This window comes from Osmerus eperlanus, chromosome 12 (assembly GCF_963692335.1).
Source record: "Osmerus eperlanus chromosome 12, fOsmEpe2.1, whole genome shotgun sequence".
Taxonomy (NCBI): domain Eukaryota; kingdom Metazoa; phylum Chordata; class Actinopteri; order Osmeriformes; family Osmeridae; genus Osmerus; species Osmerus eperlanus.
In genome coordinates this window covers 16,720,895-16,740,733 of record NC_085029.1, presented here as the reverse complement: position 1 = coordinate 16,740,733, position 19,839 = coordinate 16,720,895, and the positions used below count along the sequence as shown (strand labels likewise).

The following is a 19,839-nucleotide window of genomic DNA, read 5'->3' as shown; positions in this document are numbered from 1 at the left end:
TTTTCTCTACACAGAGGAAGAATCGTGATCTGTTGATTCCAATGTCCATCTGGTTTCAAGCAAATGAAACCAGTCACAAGGTGAATTAAAAGCAGGGTAGGCATTGTTGTTGAGAAGCACTTTTTGTCATATTTGCCGAAAGTAACTTCACGTTGTCAGAAATCAAGCATTGCACAGTCAGTCGGTGAACAAGTTTAAAAAAGCTTTATTGCTTGCGGCCGGCCCACAAGGAGACAAAAACATCACATGCCATTGTGCTACAAAGTCTGCTAGCATGTTGCGCTAGCTACCTATTTAAGCAGCCCCGCTCTTTACAGTCATTGGTTAAGACAAAGGCATGCAAATGTCCCATGGCTCTTCTTCATTGGCTCCCTTGCATAGACCTGGCGCGCGTGTGTGCGTGCGTGTTTGCGTGTGTGCGTGTTTACGACATCAACCCTGATTGAAACACAACAACAGGATCTCCGGTCCTGGGGTTGTAAACTCCTTCACATAGGTGTCAACAAATGGACACCAGACCTTGCATCTCCACCTATAGTCCTTGTCACAAAGTATCTCCTTAAAACAACCAAACCAACCCCCTTCTTCCTAGTCCTCAGCCCCAAGATAAGGGTCTTGTATGTTTACCCAGAGTTCAGATTTGGGGGTAGGCCTCTTTGCACCCAAGGAATGCTGAACACAGAATCATTCTTATACAGGATAAATGTGTTACATCTTCAATTTTTCCAACACACGTCTTGATAGCAACCAATATATCCAAAGGTTTGACGGTAATATGAAATCATTCCGACATCTGTGGGCGTCGCAATACTGTAATAAACACGGCCAATCATTAAGGGGCACCCTGACTATTGATTGGACAGGCTACCTGTCTGTCTGCCTACCTGCGCGCACTCTGCCCCTGCACTCAATGCTCATTACTGTAGTTGTGTGGCACTGGTTTGAAGGGAGGAGGTGGGATATTTTGGTTTAAGCTAAAAGCTAAAGGGAAACCTAAAATAGCTAGCAACTTCGCGCAACTTGCCTACCCTGCCTTTAACCAGGTTCTTTGTTTAGAGCGACTAGTTCAACGCTGCCACCTAGTGACCTTATGTTGATCCTACAGTCAAAAACAAAAGGAGTTTTTGAAGACATCAGTGTTCAAACTAGTGTAGTTATGTTGTCTCAACTCTATGGAACTACTTTGTTCACATACATATCTAATGTGTTTAATGTTTCTAATACAGATAGCTAATATAAGTGTTATTTAAGTTTAGGTAGGTGAGAAACATAAATTACCTGACACAATAAACTTGTGTATCAATTTTAATCACAATCACACTTGGAGTTTTAAATTGCTGGGGTATGATTCACCTCAAGGATGAAGGATATTAGTAAATCTGAAGGTTACAGGAGTGCATCAAGAATTGTCTCTGGATTATAAGCACAGCAAAAAAAACTCAGACACAACTCGTATCAACTGTTCTCCTTCAGTGGGGTGAATGCCAAGGTCAAAGTCTTGATTATTCTCCTCCATGTCACAACATTAAAATGAAATAACAGTCAAGCCACGCTCTGGACAGAGAAACATGATCAAAACCTAACTAGTTCTCAAATCCATCAGGCCAGTGTTTATGAAAAATCATTCTCCAATGTCTGGGTTATTGCATTGTTGATCTACACATTAGTGTAGAGCGTCTGCTAAATGACTAAATGTAAATGTAAATCGTAATACACTTGTTAGAGCACAGCCATGTGCAGTACATGCCAGTTGGAGCTTGTGCTCCAACTGCAAGTTAGAACAGTGATAGGTGCAGCAGATCACAGAGTGGATTATTGCCTGATCAGCAGAATATATGAGTGAAATATTATTTTCCTTCACGTCCATCTCCACAGTCCTTTCATTTTCATCTCCCTCCCCTCCCCTCCCTTCTATTCCCTCCCTCTCACCATCAAGGTACCCCCACCAGTTCTGTGATGGGTGGAGCGAACACCATCAGCTCCTGGTACTTGTGGAAGAAGAGGCGCAGGCGTGAGAGGTAGGTGTCCTCTTGGTACGGCAGGTCGTTCTCCTTCAGGTATCGGGACACAATGGGCTTCACCTACACACAGGGCACAGCAAACGTTTGCCGTGAAAACGACTTCTTGACAAAAATCATGCCTACATCTACAACAACAACAAGTCCTCGACTGTCATCGGGCTTCCTCGTGCATTATTACGCAGAAAACATCTGGGGAAAGTTTCTAATGTTTCCGTTACCTTCAGACACATGTTGTCGGAGAGGAAGGGGAAGAGATGGTGTTCGACGTGACAGTTTATGAGCGAGTGCCCGAAGGTCAAGTCCAGCAGAGGGTTCCGTGGAAGGTTCAGGACCCCGTGGGTCATCTGGTAGATCCTCTTGGGCCGCCGGGTCGGGGAAAACATGGGCAGGCCTATATGCTTTGGAACATCAACAAGAACACGCTGAACAACTTTTGTCCTTTGTGTGTGTGCGTGGATGTGTGTGTGTGTCTGTGTGTCTGTGTGTGTGTGTGTGGATATGTCTATGTCTGTGTGTGTGAATACCAAGCATGACAGTACTTGTACACCTCCTCACAGTGAAGAGTTTGGGAAGGTCTGGTAGCTGCAATAACACCAGTCCATCTTTCATGACAAAGGAAACCTTGTTGCCAATAATAGCAAAAAAACACCCTCCGCGAGGGAGATGTTTAACTGCTTCAGGTTCAGGGTTACACCCTACAGAACAACATTCCCCATCCGCTTGGCGTCAGATCAGGAACCTAAACCAGCGACGAAAAAACCCTCTGATCTGACAATACACAATACACACGATTCCTCTCGACAGGCTTCACTGGGAAAGCCATGCATGAAGCGTTCTTTTCTGAAGCTCCTATTCACCGGCTGAAAACTTCTGAAACTCCTACTAGAAGTTGAGGAACACAATACCGCTTTGTGAGAGGACGCCTGTCTGAGACATTTAGAATGGTTCCCTAAAGCAAACCCCTGAATGGCATAAAAAGTGATTTTGTAGTTTGACCTCAAACGAACCTCAGAATAATTCCCACAATTCCAGCCAGGGCAGCTCTGTCCGCCTGGCCCGTGTGAGAAGCGAGCGTGTGAATGTTCCTGTCCACAGCTCATGTGGTGCTGGTGTGTACAGCTACGGAGTGTCGAGCCAGCTGACCTGGAAGATGTTGACGTGGATGTAAGGGATGGAGGACATGGCCCTGCAGAGCAGCATGCAGAGGAGGGTGGTGTATGGAGACTGGAACCCAGACACATGGACCAGCAGCCAGTACTGGGAGCACATCCCCAAGGATATCATCGACACCGTCTTCAAAGCGTGGCACACTGAGGAACTCTTCAGCTCACCTGTAGCACGCACACACACACACACACACGCACACACACACGCACGCACACACGCACACCCACACGCACACACACACGCACGCACACACACACCCGCACACACGCACGCACACACACACACCCACACACACGCACACACACCCACACACACAAACACCATGAGAGAGACAGCTTGGGAGGGTTCAAAGGTCTCAAAACAGAAGCAGAATGATAGTTTCCTGGCGGCATTCTGACAGACGCGTGTAGTTCATCAGCATCGAGCTTATAGCCTACACAGATATCGTAACCCAGCAACGCTCACAGGCCCACAGCACTAAACGTTCCATCTCCAGAGCTTCCAGGTGAAGCGTCACTGGTAGGTGGGTCTTACCCAGAGCCGCCAGAGGGGTGATGATGGGCACTGCCAGGGGGGCGATGAAGAGGTAGACACTGCGAGGCAGGGAGGGAACCTTCCAGATGCTGGAGTCTCCCAGCCCCACGATGTTGGTGTGGGCGTGATGCATCTTGATGTGAGCCTGCACTCCCGCTCTCGCTGTGAAGGAGCCACACACCTGGACAGACAGGCAGACAGACAGACAGACAGACACACACAGACACACAGACAGACAGATGGTTACGGACAAGAGAAAAGAGGCAGATTTGCGTCAGTGACACTCCCACACCTCAAAGTCTGACTGTTGTGTTCTGATGGTAACATTTGCAGCAGGAATGCCCAAACCAATGAATAAAGGACAAAGTATCAATCCTGTGATATCCTCTCTGGAGATTAAGAGGGGTAGATCTAAAGCAGCGATGGGCTGTTCAATGACCTGAGCTGAACCGGAAATGTTTTCATGCAACTATAACATAAATCACTCCATTAGCAGATTGGCCATCTGAGCATACAGAGATAAGAAGAGATAAGAGTCTGTCACCTCGATGAAGAAGACTCCCCAGAACTCGGCCCAAGCGGGAGACTCGCTCAGCGCCCCGTGGCTCGCCAGGTGCGTCCCCTTGATGGTGATGACAGCGTGGGCCAATCCCATCAGCAGCAGGCCCCCGGTGAAGCACAGGGCCTGGGAGGAGCCTAACATCATGAAGGCTGGAGGAAAGAGGGAGGGAGGGAGGGAGGGAGGCAGGGAGGGAGGGAGGGAGGGAGTAAGAAAGTAAGAAAGTAAGAAAGTAAGAAAGTAAGAAAGTAAGGGAGAGAAAGATAGAGGGAGGAGAGGTAATAGATCATTTCAGTGGCTAGTTCACACACATTTTGAACGGAGAGAACAAGGTTAATATCCCCCGTGTGGAACTGTTCCATCTCTAAGGTTTTGAGCTATTAAACCAAACATCTCCCTGCAGGAGACTGAAACGAATACTTTTCCAGATTAGCATTACAAAGCACCCCAGTTCTCTGTGTTCCAGCATGTTCTCCATTCATCTCCTGCCATTTCAAACACACGTCTAAACCGCGGCTCCCTTCCTCAATCACACTCTCTCCTCTGTTATGGTGTTCTCTCAGGACCTTTCCCAGGCAGACGGTTCTGATTTGTGGTTCATGTCAGTGTCAGCCAGCCCTGTTTGGGAACACAGGTTTTCTGCTCTTACTGTACGTGTGTGTGTGAGAGAGCGAGCATGCATTCATGCATGCGTTTTATGACAGTGGGTGTTTGCTGCCACACATTCAGTAAACAGAATGGTGGCTCTGTAAGCCCCGCCTCAGGTGGCCGTCCACGGGCTTCAGGGTGTAGGATTTCACCTCCCACGGGAGGACAGCTCAGGTGAAGGGCAGCAACCAGATCTCTATGTAAAGGGAGGATGCTGTGGCTCAAAAGCTGTCATCCCCAACAGTAGGTCGAGTTTCTTGTGGGGTACTCTAGCTTGAGGTTGTCAAGACAACAGAAGGTCCGGAGAGGTACCCGACACTACTACAGTTAGACATGCAGCCTGAGGTATTTGAGATGGGAGTGCGTGTATGTGTGTGTGTGTGCGCAGCATGTGTGCTATGTGTACTTTGGCTTGCTGGTAGCGGGGCGGGTTATGTGTCAGGGCAGTTCAATTCCAAACACCGGGAAATATATGTGTTAATGATCTCCCACTCTTCCTATTTCAGAACGGCTCACTCGGCGGCGATAAGTCAACAGGTCAGTGATACACCCCGTCATTAATACCCCCTCAGGGCACTGCCCGGGGCTGGCACACCCAGGCCCCCTCAGGGCACTGCCCGGGGCTGGCACACCCAGGCCCCCTCAGGGCACTGCCCGGGGCTGGCACACCCAGGCCCCCTCAGGGCACTGCCCGGGGCTGGCACACCCAGGCCCCCTCAGGGCACTGCCCGGGGCTGGCACACCCAGGCCCCCTCAGGGCACTGCCCGGGGCTGCCACACCCAGGCCCCCTCAGGGCACTGCCCGGGGCTGCCACACCCAGGTCCACCATGTAGGATAGGTCTGCTGGGGACATCACTTAAACCTTTTTGCTGGCAGTCAAACTAGCAATTTGATAGTATCATTCTATATACAGAGTTTGAAGTCAGGATCGTTGCCAATGTACATATCTGTGAGTGTATATGACAAGAAGGGCAGGGGGGGAGGGGGGAGGAAACGGTTGAACCAATGACAGACCAGTTCTAAATTGAGGTCAGCCTGACCTCTTGTGACCCACACATAAGTGCACAGAGTATCAGACAGCAGGCTTTACAGATATGCGGCAAATGTGGACCTGGATGTGGACCTTGCCCTGGACATCCAGGTTACATTTGACACCCTCCTCCACTGCTTGTGTAAATGCTCCACTCACCCAGAGGGAGGCACAGAAATCCCCCAGCCAGGATGGCGCAGTCGATGCCCCTCCTCTCCCACCAGCTGCTCTCCTTCACCGTCTTCTGCACAGCCGGCTAAGCTCCATCATCAGGGACTCCCTGTCCGACTCCTCCGGTCCCTTCCCCCGCGTCTCCCCCCCCCTCCTCCCCCCCGGAGTCCCCTTTGTCTCTCCTCCTGGCCCTCGTCAGAGCTGCGCCCTGTTCCCCCCGAGGGTCCCCTGCTGCGGTCTCTCTGGAGCAGAGGCTCCCCTTCCCAGGGCTTGCTTCCCATCTCCTCTCCGCCATCGCGGCTCCCTCTTTCCCTCCACTCTTCCGGTACGTTCTGCATGTCGGTTGCCCTGGTGTTCTGACTGACAACAAAAGTGAGATGAAGGCGACAGCGTAACGGCACAGGACTCACAAGCAGCCGATCTTCATGGAGAGCCTGCACATTGTAGCCAGCATGCACAGTCTCAGTTGGGTCAGCGGAGCAGGGAAGCGCGGTCCGGATCAGGAAGACGTCCTCTTGGTCTTAGACTCTGCTTCTTTCACTTCCCCAACAACTGGAGCTCTTCTCTCTTTCTTCTCTGTCTCCTTATCAGCTTGCTCTGGCAACGCCTGGTTGGATAATAAACCCAAGGCTGTCGAACAGATAATACAGCCTAACAACACCAACGCAGCTACATAATGTCCCACACACACACACACACTGACCCTAGACTGCAGATGCTCAGCTGAAGAATCGATAGTGCTGGTCCCTCCCTCTCCCTCCCCCTTTCTCTCTCTCCCTCTCTCTCTCTCTCTGTCTCTCCCTCTCTCTCTCTCTGTCTCTCCCTCTCTCTCTCTCTGTCTCTCTCCCCCCCTCCCCCCCCCTCTCTCTCTCTCTCTCTCTCTCTCTCTGTGTCTCTCTCTCTCTCTCTGTCTCTGTGTCTCTCTCTCTCTCTCTCTCTCTCTCTCTCTTCAGCACGGTCGCTCATGCATACTGTATGCACTTCTTGTCACGTCGCCTCTCTTTTCCCTCACGTCTCCCCCCCTCCCTCTCTCTCTCTTTCTCTCTCTCTCTCACCCCCTCCCTCTCTCATTCATATAACCTTGGCTGGGGTTTGGAAAAAACAGAGGGGGAAAATGTGGGAACTGGGCTGGGGCTCGAGAGAGAGGGGAGGGTGGGGGATTAGAAGTGGCTGCTTTGCTCTCAGCATTCATCTTCCCTGGTTGCTAAGGCTGGAGAGAGCACAGCCAGGGTTCTGGAGATGAAAAGAGAGAGATAGAGAGAAAGAGAGAGAGAGAGAGAGAGAGAGAGAGAAAGAGAAAAAGAGAGAGAGAAAGAGAGAGTGTGCAGTGTTTTTCGTGCGAGGGGGCCCCAGCATTGTTGGCAGGGCGCCTTGACTGTTCAGCAGTGATATTAGAGAGAGAGAGAGAGAGAGAGAGAGAGAGGAGAGAGAGAGAGAGAGAGAGAGAGAGAGAGAGAGAGGAGGGAGAGAGAGAGAGAGAGAGAGAGAGAGAGAGAGAGAGAGAGAGAGAGAGAGAGAGAGAGAGAGAGAGAGATTGAGTATTTCAGCAAAAAGGAGGTTGGATTCAGAGTGGAATGAACAATGCCACCTTTCTGGCCACCCACAGCTCGTCTGGTGATTGTACTCATATCAGTGAGGATATAACTGTGGATTTCACAGTTATATGAACTGACAGGTCATAGTGTTATCCAAAAATACTGTAAATGGGGGCGTTAGCATCTGGAGAATTTGTGGTACTAGGTCTTGTGGTGAGGTTCTGAGATTGCCCACAGTCTACAGATAATGAAAATAGAAACTTTTATGGATAGTCATATAACATGTTAGATGATAACCCTAACATTTCTGTAATGAACTCCCATGAATCTGTGGAAACATCAAAAGTTTTTTTATTCCAAAAGTTTTTCACTGGATGTCAGCCTTGTTGAATCACATTAAAATGCACATTCATGCAGTCATACTCTCAAGTGCACTCTGCGGACATCTTGTGAAACAGTACACTGGCGCCGTAACTACAGATAACAAGGTGCTCGTTAGAACCCAGATCATCTCACACACCCCTCACAGGGTCTTCACTACGACTAACACAGATACACTCAATGTTTGTTTTACACAGATACACTCAGAATGTGGTCAATGGACAAGGTCAATGTGTTGTTTGGGTCCTGTTGTATCAATCGTCAAGATAATTGTAAAAACTGTACAATAACTTAAGTCAATATAAATATAACAAAACTTTGGAAAAAAAATTATGAACAACTTACATAATGTAAAACTAAATATATTAAAATGATTAACAATATTTGCTGATGTAACAAAGTGATAATCATTTTAGTTCTCCCCAGGACATATGTATGCGTTTATGGTTTCCAAATAAAAAGCTAATACTATTTTACCATTATCTCAAAACAGAGGTCTACGAAGCAGGATTTGGGAGTTAGCGAGATACCAGCCTATACCAGCCTGTTATCATTATCAGGTTATTATTATAAATCATATTATAATATGAACATAAGAATATATATACAGTATATATACAGTATATATATATATATAGCTATATATAAACAAACACACATCAATTTAAATGTTAAGTGTAATGTTGAATAAAATCTACTTTTAATTTATCCTCATCACAGGCTGGTAACAGTTCTGTAACTGTCCACTAGATGTCCCCATTAACCAGTCTATGTCCCTGTTTGTACAGATTAAAGACAAACTGACAAAACGTTACAACATTACAGCTGAGGGTGTACACACATCTCCACGTAGTCCATGTGACTAGTCATGTGACTAGTCACATGTGACAAGTCATGTTTGGCTGATAGAGAAGATGATCCAGAGGGGGGCTAGAGAACCTCAGAGCTGCGTGTCTTCCATGGCGTCCGGCTCGTCCAGGGCATCCAGCCGTCTCCTGCAGGCGTCCAGCAGCTTCTTCCTGGGGCCCAGGGGGATGTGGATGCTGGTGAGGTCTTGGTCGGAGCACAACAGCAGGGCCTCCAAGTCGATCTTCTCCCTCCTGAAGATGGCCATGAACTCCTCCATGCTCTGGGAGGCCAAGAAGGTCTCCAGAGGCCTGCCCTCGGGCTCCTGCTCCTCGTCCAGCCCCACGTCGGCCTCCTCCCAGGGCAGCTCCTGCCTGTTCCTCTCCTGCAGGCTCAGGGCACTGCCGATGCTGTCCTCGTCCAGGCTGGGCGAGCGCCGGGGAAGACGCCCGCGCAGGCGCACGTTGGGCGCCCTCCCCACCGGCTCGCTGCCCACCACGCTGCCCTCGTCCCGGCCCCCCATGCCGAACAGACCCCCGCTGACGTAGTTCCTCCTGAACACCATGGTGCCCAGACCAGGCCGGGTGAACAGCGAGTCTCGGCCCGAATCGCTGCTGATCTCCGAGTAAGCCGCCTCATGGAGGCCCGGGTCGCTGAGGGCTCGCGAAATGGTGTCGGCGTCGTCGTCGTCATGGTTCCCGCGGGGGAACATGTCGCGGATGTTGAGGCGCGAGCGGTCCTTGGAGTTGGCGTAGGTGCCCTGCTTGAGGAACATGACGTCGCTGCCCAGCTGGAGGCCTGAGAGGGAGCGCACGCTCTTACGGCCGTCCTCGTAGATCTTGAAGGTGCCGTCCACCTGTCTCTTCTTCTCAAGCTTCCGCTGGATCTTGGTCTTGCCCTTGGCTGTGGAGTGCAGCGTGGCCTGAGGAAAATCAGATGGTGGGTGGTCAGAAGGCTGAATCGGACTATTAATCAGAAGGTTGCCGGTTCGATTTCCCGGCCGTGCAAATGACGTTGTATCTTTGGGCAAGGCACTTCACCCTACTTTCCTCGGGGGAATGTCCCTTTACTTACTGTGAGTCGCTCTGGATCGTCTACTAAATGTAAATCAAACGAGGCGATTGACAAAGAGGTAAAGAAAACCGAGCAGCCCATCGCTTGAGGAAACCTTAGATAAACCTTTATGAAACTAGACTGTAAGGATGGGAATACAGTATAGACAAAGAATATATTAAATGCTTCTATAGACTGTGTGGGTCTACGTATAACATCCCCTAGAGAGTGTGATTACAAGAGAGTGATTTGCGAGAGGCCAAACCTGCGAGTATGGCATGTTGGAGGTGACGGTGTTGAACTGGGGCAGCTTTCGACCCATCGTGCTGCTGCTGTTGTAGCTGGAGAAGCTCATGGCGTCCGAAGCCTCCTTCAGGAACTTCCTCTCCATGCGCTCGTGGTGTTTCCTCTGAAGCTTCACGCAGTCTTTGATCCTGCGCTCGGCCGCGCGGAACGCCCGGTCCTTCAGCTTGCTCACCAGCTTGGGGTTGAGGGTGATCTGCTTGGCAGCGATGGAGTCCAGGTAGCGGACGCAGTCCATGTGGCTCTTGGAGGCGGCCATGTCCAGCGGGGTGTGGTAGTCGCTGTCCAGGCACCACACGTTGGCACCGAAGGACACCAGGAAGGAGAGGCAGTTGTGATGCCCGTTGGCAGCGGCCAGATGGAGAGGCGTGTTGCCCCAGATGTCACATTTGTCCGGGTCACCGCTGGAGAGAGGAGGAGAGGTGGCAGAGAGGTGGATGGAGAATTAGTGGAGAAATCAAGAAAAATCTTTTTAAATACAAATACTTTTATTTATTTTTTGGCGTGACATTATGTTAATTCACAGTTATCACTAGATAAACCACATGACCTTTACAAGCACAAAAGACACATTTAAAAAAATAAGTATTAACCTAAATAAAGAAATAAAGAAAGGCAACAAATACATAATGCATAAACACGCTAAAAATGTCATATAAATACAACCCGGCTGGCCCACACCATGCCGGTCCCGGTAACCAGCCCCCACCAACCTGCACCCATCTCTGGATACATCCTAGCTGGCATCCCTCTGACCCTGGACCAGGCTGCATCCCCAGACAGCCAGATGGCCCAGCTGAGAGCCAGGACTCGCCAGGCAGCTCAGGGAAGCCATCCCCAGCGCCTCCACAGCATGCCAGGCACCAGTCACCCATCTGCCCGACACCACCAGACATCTGGCAGTACGGGCCCAGACCTGGAGCTGTGCGTTAACCAATCAGTGTGTAGCTGCCCAGACCAGGAGCTGTGCGTTAACCAATCAGTGTGTAGCTGCCCAGACCAGGAGCTGTGCATTAACCAGTGTGTAGCTGCCCAGACCTGGAGCTGTGCGTTAACCAATCAGTGTGTAGCTGCCCAGACCTGGAGTTGTGCGTTAACCAATCAGTGTGTAGCTGCCCAGACTATTGGACCACCACTGCTGCTGTCATCATGGAGATAGACTTAGAGATGTCCTCTTTAATTTAACCCTGAACTCAGGAAGAAAAATGACTCATTGGCTTGGCTGACTACCACTGTGTGATAACAAGCTATCCTGCATGCTAACGAACGTATCCAATCTAATTCCCATATACATGTGATGTAATAGGCTACTCAGGTGTTAACAGTAAGATGATGACTTAATTTCACTTCCTAGTCGGGGGATCGAGGCCTGTCACTTCCTGTCTCACCCCCCGCGCCGACAACCTGGCTCCTAGCTCAGGTGTGATCAATAATTGAAGAACTGCAGGTGAAACATGACAGTGGTGACCATGCATTATTCACCACACACACACACTGAGGCCCATCTTTCACACACACCCAGAGACGCTACGACCAAAAGCATGAGGTCACCCCCTCTGACGTTAACCCTGATTTCAACTTCCTGTTTGAAACCTTAGAGCAGACCCCAGCAGTACGCCTGTCTCTGCAAGGGCCTTTGACATCAAGCACATGAACACAAAGATTCATGTTTCTCAAACTTCCTGATATACCTGACATTAACAGTACTGTTTGTAGATTTTTGTAATTTTTGTAATTTACTTCCTTGTATACTTAATGGATAATGTTTCTAATAATTAGAGAAACGCTAAGAAAGACCCCTGTGAGGGAATCACACCTTCTTGTCACAAACAGTAATCTGACTACAAACAGCTCTGCCATAGTCTTACACAACAACTACAGTTCCCATCCTCCTTGGCGTCGTATAGAACAGTGTTTCCCCTACCATTATATTAGGGGGGCGCCCCGCCCCCCCAACGGCACCCCCCACCCCACCTGGAAGGTCAAGTTAATAAAACATAAATTAAAAAATAAAATAACGTAATAAATAAAATAAAATATATATCAAATGTATTTTATATATAGCGCCCGATCCCAAAATAAGTCATTTAAGGTTACCTTTCCTATAAAACAGGTCTATAGCTTGCTCTTTTATTAAATAAACTAAATGACCTTATGTTACTTATCTTATTTACATGGCGGCATGTCATTTCTGTCTCTGCATGGTCGTCCCCCCCCCCCAAAGCTGTAAACCTATGGGAAACACTGTAGAAGTAGCGGACCATGCTGTTGCAAAATGAATATCACTCCCCTCACAGGTCCAGAATTAATGTTGGTCTGTTACAAAATACTCTCGCACCGAATATACCTCATAAGATTTAGTTTCTGAAGTCTTTTTTTAAATCCACTTGGAAAAAACTGTCACTTCTGTGGTGGAAAGCTTTTGTTTACCTTTTGACAGTTCCATGGATCTCCTGCACAGTTTCTGACACCGTCAGTGTGTGTAACCTCCAGGGACCATTGTGTTTCCTAGACGACCAATCCATCATGGTGACCTTTCCTTTCCCAATATCCACTCTCCCTCGCCGCCATCGGCCTCGACCGCCCCTCTCTTTATTGCACGCCTTATGAACCCTTCACAGGGGCTGTGACATACAGGGGCCATTACACCGGCAGACAGCCTCATTTCTGATTCTCAGGGGGTTTAGGCCACAGCAGGGCTTTCATGCAGCTATTACAATAGGTAGTTAATCTTATACCTTTCCAATCCTGCTTTGTCCAGCACTCCAAACCTTAAACAAAAGACAGAGCTGATATGGCACACTCACACAAATGGGATTCGACTGAAGGGGTAGCTCAAACTTATCGGACCAGAATATAGTCTTACTGCTTCTGCCCAAGGATCCGGTTTTCCCTCCTGTTTCCCCATTGAGAATGTATTGTGTCATACAGTGTGCAGCCCACTAATTAGGGAATACGTGCACACCCGAATCTTAGATCTGTTTGTGTTCTGTGTGGGCCTGAGGATTGTAAGCACTATCTTTCAGTGGAGCCTTGTTGTTAGTTACAATACGGGGCGAGGAATAGGGTCTTTTAGAAATGGATCGCTATTAAACGGCTGCTGTTTCACAATCAAATCAGATTTATTACCCGTGAGAGATCTTATGTGATGGCTTTCATATCACAATCCGACCCATCGTCAATGTGTGTGTGGGTGAGAGATAGAGAGAGAGAGAGAGAGAGAGAGAGAGAGAGAGAGAGAGAGAGAGAGAGAGAGAGAGAGAGAGAGAGAGAGAGAGAGAATGGGAGAGTATGAGTGTGTGTGTGTGTGTGTTTGGTAGGTCATCCTCCTACCAGTGACCTTTCAAGGCTGTTAAAATGGAAAATAGTCCATCTATCTCCTAGCAGGGATCTGAGGCGGTGATGGGAGCAGAGACTGCATTAATTCCTGAACTGGCACAAAGGATTAGACTGAAAGAACACGTATACATGTGTTTCTTTAGATACTTCACGTATCGTTATAATACACACACAAATACTGACTTTACTTTTTAGTGTAGGTCATACTGTTTTCCGTGCAACCCCTACAGGACATTTCCACGTTGGAAACAAAAATGTAATGTAATGTTTCGATAAGTTCTGATAGTAAAATGTTGACTAAAACAATGTAATATATTGCATAATATGTGTCAAGGATGCATTACTTGATCCTACTATCGTAGTACTATGACCTACCTATTGGGACACGCGCTACCAAGTTGTTATCCACGTTGTGCGCACTGGCGCGCGAAAATGACAAGCCGAGACATTGTTGGGATGAATTGGGTTGACAGCATATTAGAGGTAAATATATGTTTAAGGGCTGCAGGTGTTTAATAGTCTTAACGACGTTGATGCAAAATATGTTTATCCGCGTGCAACTTACCCTCTTCCCACAATCAGCCGTAACGCATCAAGGTTGCCGTGGTAAGCGGCCCACAACGTCGGTGTCATTCCATCTTCATCCGGCGCGTTCAGCTCTTTCCGTGTAGCCTCCCTCAGTAAATCCAGGTAGCCGTCCCGGGCCGCCCGGTGGTACCGGTCATTCATTGTGCCCACGGCCCACGGCCCCGAGCCAGCCTCAGGTCCGGTTGAAAAGCATCCATTGGCTGCGAGCTTGCCCTCCACTTGGGGCAAGTTTATCCAGGACGCCGCGTCCGATAGTCGCTGTTTGTTTTTTCGCGGAGGCAGGGACCACAACAAGTAACCTGCGCGGTTGCCAAGGACACACACAGCCCCGGTCTAGTTGTCAAACAGGGGGGTGATGGGAAATGAGTACGCCTACTTCCCAGCCCCTGAAATCTGCACCGTCAATGATCGTTCTAATAAAGAAAAGTGACATTTCACTTGTTTTGATTCGTTTGTTTGGTTACAATAAATTACGAATTAAACTAGAGATCACCTTAATCATTCTGTCAAATAATGTTCATGGATTGTGAAGACAGACGAAATTTAATCAGATCAAAAAGTGTTTCGCTTATATAAAACATGCAAAACTGTATATAATTTGCATCTGTGGAATTTGTTGAAATATAGGCCTGACTCAACTTCTTAAAACAGCATATTTGTGTTTATCTACAATGTGAGGCTTTTATTTATTTGATCATTTTGAAAAGTATTTATCTTAGTTTTGTTATCATTTGGTTTCAATATATTTGTGAGCTGGGGGAGGGAGGGTGATTTCAACATTGCAACTCAAAAGTGTTTCAACGGTAAGTTACAGTGACTTCCTGATTATCTTTATCAACCACTTGTCATTGATAATGGTATGCGGCATTGACGTCGGTGACTGGTGCAGACTGTATTAATGTGGTTGTTCCTTTAGCGTGTCTCAAACAAAACACTTATTCCTCTCGTATTGTACTATTCCTACAGGGAACCCCATACAAGCTAACAGCATTGGGGTATCAGATCAACTAACTGATTGATCAACTGCTCAACCAGGCAACTGACTGAACCAAAAATACAAATGTTATCTATGCAGAAAGGTACACAACTCAAGTCCTTAGTTTCAAAGGTGCGCCAAGATTAATAGATCACACCCACACCTTGTGTGGGCGGGTGTAAACACTTGAATCTGAAGGGGACTATGTTTCCACAGGCTCTAAAGTACACATGCCATTATTCAATGGACTGAGACTCATTCAGGTTCACGATTGTCACTATGAAGGTCAAGGAGAGTGTGTGAAAGCCACCTACGAACTGAGTGTGTGAGAGAAAGAGTAGTGTAGAGAGACCGGGGGGAGCGTGGAAACGAAGGGAGGACCGGTAAAGAACTGGAGACGTGACCCGGTGCTAAAAGCTGAAATCATGGTTTCAGAGGCGGGTGTGTCCTGGGGAAAGGACCTGCACGACGAGGAAGATCCCAGGAGCGAGGGGCACTCGGACCCAGACGGAGACCCAGTCCTGGTGTGGGTTCCCAGCGGGAGGCGGCTCATCTCTGGGCTGCTGGGCCTCAACGTGGTGCTGCTGGGGGCAGCGCTGGTGGCTGGACAGGCTTTCAACCCAGAGGGTCTGAAGCACCAGGAGCCTCTGGTGTTCATACTGCTCCTGATGGGACTCAGCATGGGGTGGATGCTGTGGTACCTGCTGTGGGCCAGGAAGAAACCGGGGAGATCCCCACACAAAGACCACCATGCTGGGGGTGCGCCCATCAGAGGTAGGCGTACCATTTGTGTCAACACACCCATGACCTGGCAAGGGAGGGCACTGAACTGTGTTCATTAAGAACTTTGCACAGCGCCGGCTCCAGAGATGATAAAGGTCGGTCAGAAACAGCCTAGCACCTGTAAATGCCGCTAGTTGGTTTTCCAAAACATTTTGTTGTCATAATGTTTATCAAATTAATTGAGGTATTTTTCCTGTTGACTTCCCCGTGCCAGTGGTCCTCCTGCTCTTTGCTGTGTTGAGTCTCCTGCTGCATGTCTTCAGGATGGGCTACGCCGTCCTGATGAAGGAGTGTTCTCCAGCTGCTAAAGTGATCTTCCCTTTTGTGGAGGCTCCCTTCCTGGGGCTGCAGGTGAGGATCGTCAAGCGTCTGTGCTTTCACACCCTCTCCCTTTATCCTCTTGAGGGACTGTGGCTAATGTCTTCTTCTGTGTTCACTCTGCAGATGTATTTTATCTGGGCTCATTCCAAAGATTGCATTCACAAGCACAAGATCATAACCAGGTGCCTCGTGCATCACGTGATACACATATGTGACCCCCAGCTGGTGTTATTTCCTTTTGATTTTGACTATTTACAAGGAATCAATGGACATTTGCATGAACTGTGCCTGTTTGTCCTTGTGTTTGTGTGTGTGTGTGTTTGTGTGTGTTTGTGTGTGTGTGTGTTTGTGTGTGTGTGTGTGTGTGCGTGTTTGTGTGTGTGTGTGTGTGTGTGTGTGTTTGTGTGTGTTTGTGTGTGTGTGTGTGTGTGTTCATGGTCGACTAGGTCTGGCCTCATGGTGACCCTCAGTGCAGACCTGTTGCTGTGGCTACATGCCATCTCAGAAGACACAGTGCACCAGGAGATTGAGTTAGAAAAGGATGATTATGACGAAGATGATTTTACTAACACTTCATATCGCATTCCAATGTTCTCAGGTAGGCTTCTATACCAAGGCTGGAATCCTCAATCTTGTTCCTGGCAAGCTACCATCCTGTAGGTTTTCGCTTTAACCCTGATCCTGCACGCCTGGTTCTAATCATTTGCTGGGTGACAAGTTGAATCATGTTTGTTTCAACTGCGGTTGGAGTAGAAACCAACAGTACAGAATGGTAGATCTTCAGCCTTGTCCTGAACATTCAAGATTCCCCCCATTCAGTCCCATTCAGTCCCATACACGTATCAGAAAAGACAATTACAACTTACAAAAGGATATGCATGAAATCCTGTCACAGGCTGTCTTGCTTATGAAACATTTCGTTAAACTATGTTTAAATGGCAGGTGTGATCAATGCAACCCTATGCAAGTGCAGTGCGAGTGCAGTTTGCCTTGTGTTCCGGAAAGGCTACGAAGTCCTGTACCCCTTCAACATAGAGTTCTATCTGATGGCTGGCTGCATGCTCTACGTCATGTGGAAGAACGTGGGTCGGAGGGTGAGTCCTGGCCCCCACCCACCTCACGGCCAGAAGCTGACCCTACACATCGTTCGCGAGGGTGGGATCTTGTTCGGCCCCCTGCTGGGTTTTCTGGTCCTCGTAGCGGGGGTGACTTCCTTCGTCCTGTATCAAGTGTGGGTTGGCCAACGCCAGCACCGTACCAATGCCTTCCTCATATTCTATGGCTACCATCTGGCTGTGATGCCCGTCATGTCCATCTGCTGCCTGGCTGGCATGCTGGTCCACAAGCTGGAGAGGAGAGCCACCGAGGGAGGGCACAACCCCACGCGTAGCCTGGACGTGCTTCTCCTGGTGGGAGCCGCCCTGGGCCAGCTGGGCCTGTCGTACTTTTGCGTGGTGGCTGCTCTGGCTTTGGGGCCTAGCGGGGCCCTGGGAAGCCTGGACCTTGCCTACTCCCTCCTCAGCCTGCTGGAGCTCCTGCTCCAGAACATCTTCATCATCGAGGGCCTCCACAGACACCCCAGTCTGGCCCTCGCCAAAAGCAAAGAAAGAAAGAGAAGCAGCATATTCAAGGCAAGTATTCCCAGCTGGATGACAGGTCATGGGAAATATATATATATATATATTGTTTTTACATCATGTGACAACATCTAAACATATATATATGTATAAAGACTATCCAAATGAGGTGAGTGATGCTCACGTCCAACCCTTCTTGTGTCCCAAAGCTGAAACGGAAAGACAACGGGGAAATGAGCGAAGTCAGTCCATCAATAGACATCTGCATGGCAGCGGGAGGAAGTGCTTCTCCCCCACCAGCTGAGAAGCAGGGAGGGGGAGGCAAAGCACCCTGGACCAAGAGGGCCATGCAGGAGATCTGTGCCTTTCTCATCCTGTCAAACATCATGGTACAGTCCCTGTGTGTGTGTGTGTATGTGTGTGTGTGTGTGTGTCTGGTGGTGGTGATGGGGGGAGGGGAAGGGGGGTGTTGAGTGGCTGGAGGTCATCAGTGATCATATCCTATCCTTGCAAGCACATTTAGTTAACATTTACATTGTCATTTAGTCATCTTATCCAGAGCGACTTACAGTAAGTACAGGGACATTCCCCAGAGGCAAGTAGGGTGAAGTGCCTTGCGCAAGGACACAACGTCATTTTGGCACGGCCGGGAATCAAACCAGCAACCTTCTGATCAATAGCCCGATTCCCTAACCGCTCAGCCATCTGACTCCTACAGACACCCATGGCACTGGGGACTGGAGGGACATGTCCCCCCCAGATTCCTAGTGACCCCGATCCGTCCCCACCACTCTCCCTATGTAAGGCGACAAGCATCAGTTCATAACTGCACAGCTGATTAGGCAATGTTAGCGATGTTAGCTTGTATTAGCGTGTGTAACGCAATACACTTCGCTTAAATAAGCAAAGTGTATTATGCTTATTTAAAGTATTTTTGGAGCCGGCGTTTGTGCTTTTAGGCTTGGCGTCTTCCTGTTTGTCATGGAGATGACGTTAGTAACCCCGTTCGTTTGGCTGGTTAAAATTGAAATGTTTGGCTCGCTCCCTTTCATTAACCTATTGGTTGCGATCAACCACGACACAAAAAAGGCTCAATGGCATTGCTGTGTGCCATATTCACCAAGACATACTTGACAAACTGGACAGACAAGACAGACAGCCCAGCAATATCTTCAGGGAAATGAAAGGAGGAGAAATGTTTTTGGGACCTATTGAGTCTGCCTCTAGAGGGTAAATTTGTTTGGCTGCAGAGGGAATTCTTTTTTTTTATAAATTTGGTTTATTATTGGAAAAACAATTACAAAGAAAAGTCATACTTGCAGAGGGAATTCCGAATATTTAATTTAAAGCGTAAATTTCATTTCACATTTCATGCTATGAAGGCTATACTTATTTTATTTATGTAAATCTATTGTTTAAGTGTTTATACTTTATACCGTTTACATACACATTGTTATATTTGTAATAATTTACATCCTGCTGAGATCAGCAAATGTTTAAATAAAACATTTGCAGAGGGCATGAAGTTTTGGTGCGTGATTGACACGTGATTGACACAAAATAACTAATTGAGTTGGAATCATTTGCTGACAGCTTGGTCCCCCCCAGTTCAAAAATCCCATCTGCACCCCTGCAGACACCTGACTTAACTACACATATGTTTCCTCTCTGATCTGTCCCCATGCTCAGCTGTGGGTCATCCCTGCCTTCGGGGCCAACCCCCAGTTTGAGAACGGTTTGGGGAAGAAGTTCTTTGGGTTCACTTCCTGGTTCGTGCTAGTCAACCTGGGCCAGCCCTTGGGAGTCTTCTACAGGATGCACTCTGTGGGAGCCCTGGTGGAGCTGTTGATCACTGCCTGAACACCACACCACATTGACCCCTACTGGAGGGAGGGTCACTTTATCTGAATGTGAAATGTTGAAAAATGTTAAAAATTTAAAAAAACATTTTTTTTAAGTAATTACTAGTTAACATTGGACCAAATTCTTACTCAAAGAAAAAGTAA

General features: G+C 48.3%; 3 protein-coding genes across 3 annotated transcripts; 1 reads left to right on the top strand and 2 right to left on the bottom strand.

Annotated features, from left to right (window-relative positions):
- Window positions 1-1,680: 1,680 nt before the first annotated feature.
- On the bottom strand, window positions 1,681-6,821 carry fads6 (fatty acid desaturase 6). The gene is given in 8 exon segments (XM_062474164.1): window positions 1,681-2,081; window positions 2,240-2,419; window positions 3,165-3,352; window positions 3,723-3,903; window positions 4,267-4,433; window positions 6,120-6,212; window positions 6,215-6,240; window positions 6,312-6,821. Coding segments are annotated over 8 exon segments (1,143 nt in total). The 5' UTR covers window positions 6,470-6,821; the 3' UTR covers window positions 1,681-1,931.
- Window positions 5,016-19,693, top strand: LOC134030815 (proton channel OTOP3-like). Its single transcript, XM_062474160.1, has 9 exons — window positions 5,016-5,274; window positions 5,436-5,466; window positions 15,588-15,926; window positions 16,150-16,286; window positions 16,380-16,438; window positions 16,703-16,854; window positions 17,199-17,887; window positions 18,043-18,222; window positions 19,523-19,693. The coding sequence occupies exons 1-9, from the start codon at window positions 5,263-5,265 to the stop codon at window positions 19,691-19,693; spliced, it is 1,770 nt and encodes a 589-aa protein (XP_062330144.1). The 5' UTR covers window positions 5,016-5,262.
- On the bottom strand, window positions 8,019-14,491 carry LOC134031289 (pre-mRNA splicing regulator USH1G-like). The gene is made up of 3 exons (XM_062474863.1): window positions 14,154-14,491; window positions 10,212-10,653; window positions 8,019-9,815 (listed from the first exon to the last, which is right to left on the bottom strand). The coding sequence occupies exons 1-3, from the start codon at window positions 14,315-14,317 to the stop codon at window positions 8,988-8,990; spliced, it is 1,434 nt and encodes a 477-aa protein (XP_062330847.1). The 5' UTR covers window positions 14,318-14,491; the 3' UTR covers window positions 8,019-8,987.
- Window positions 19,694-19,839: the final 146 nt, after the last annotated feature.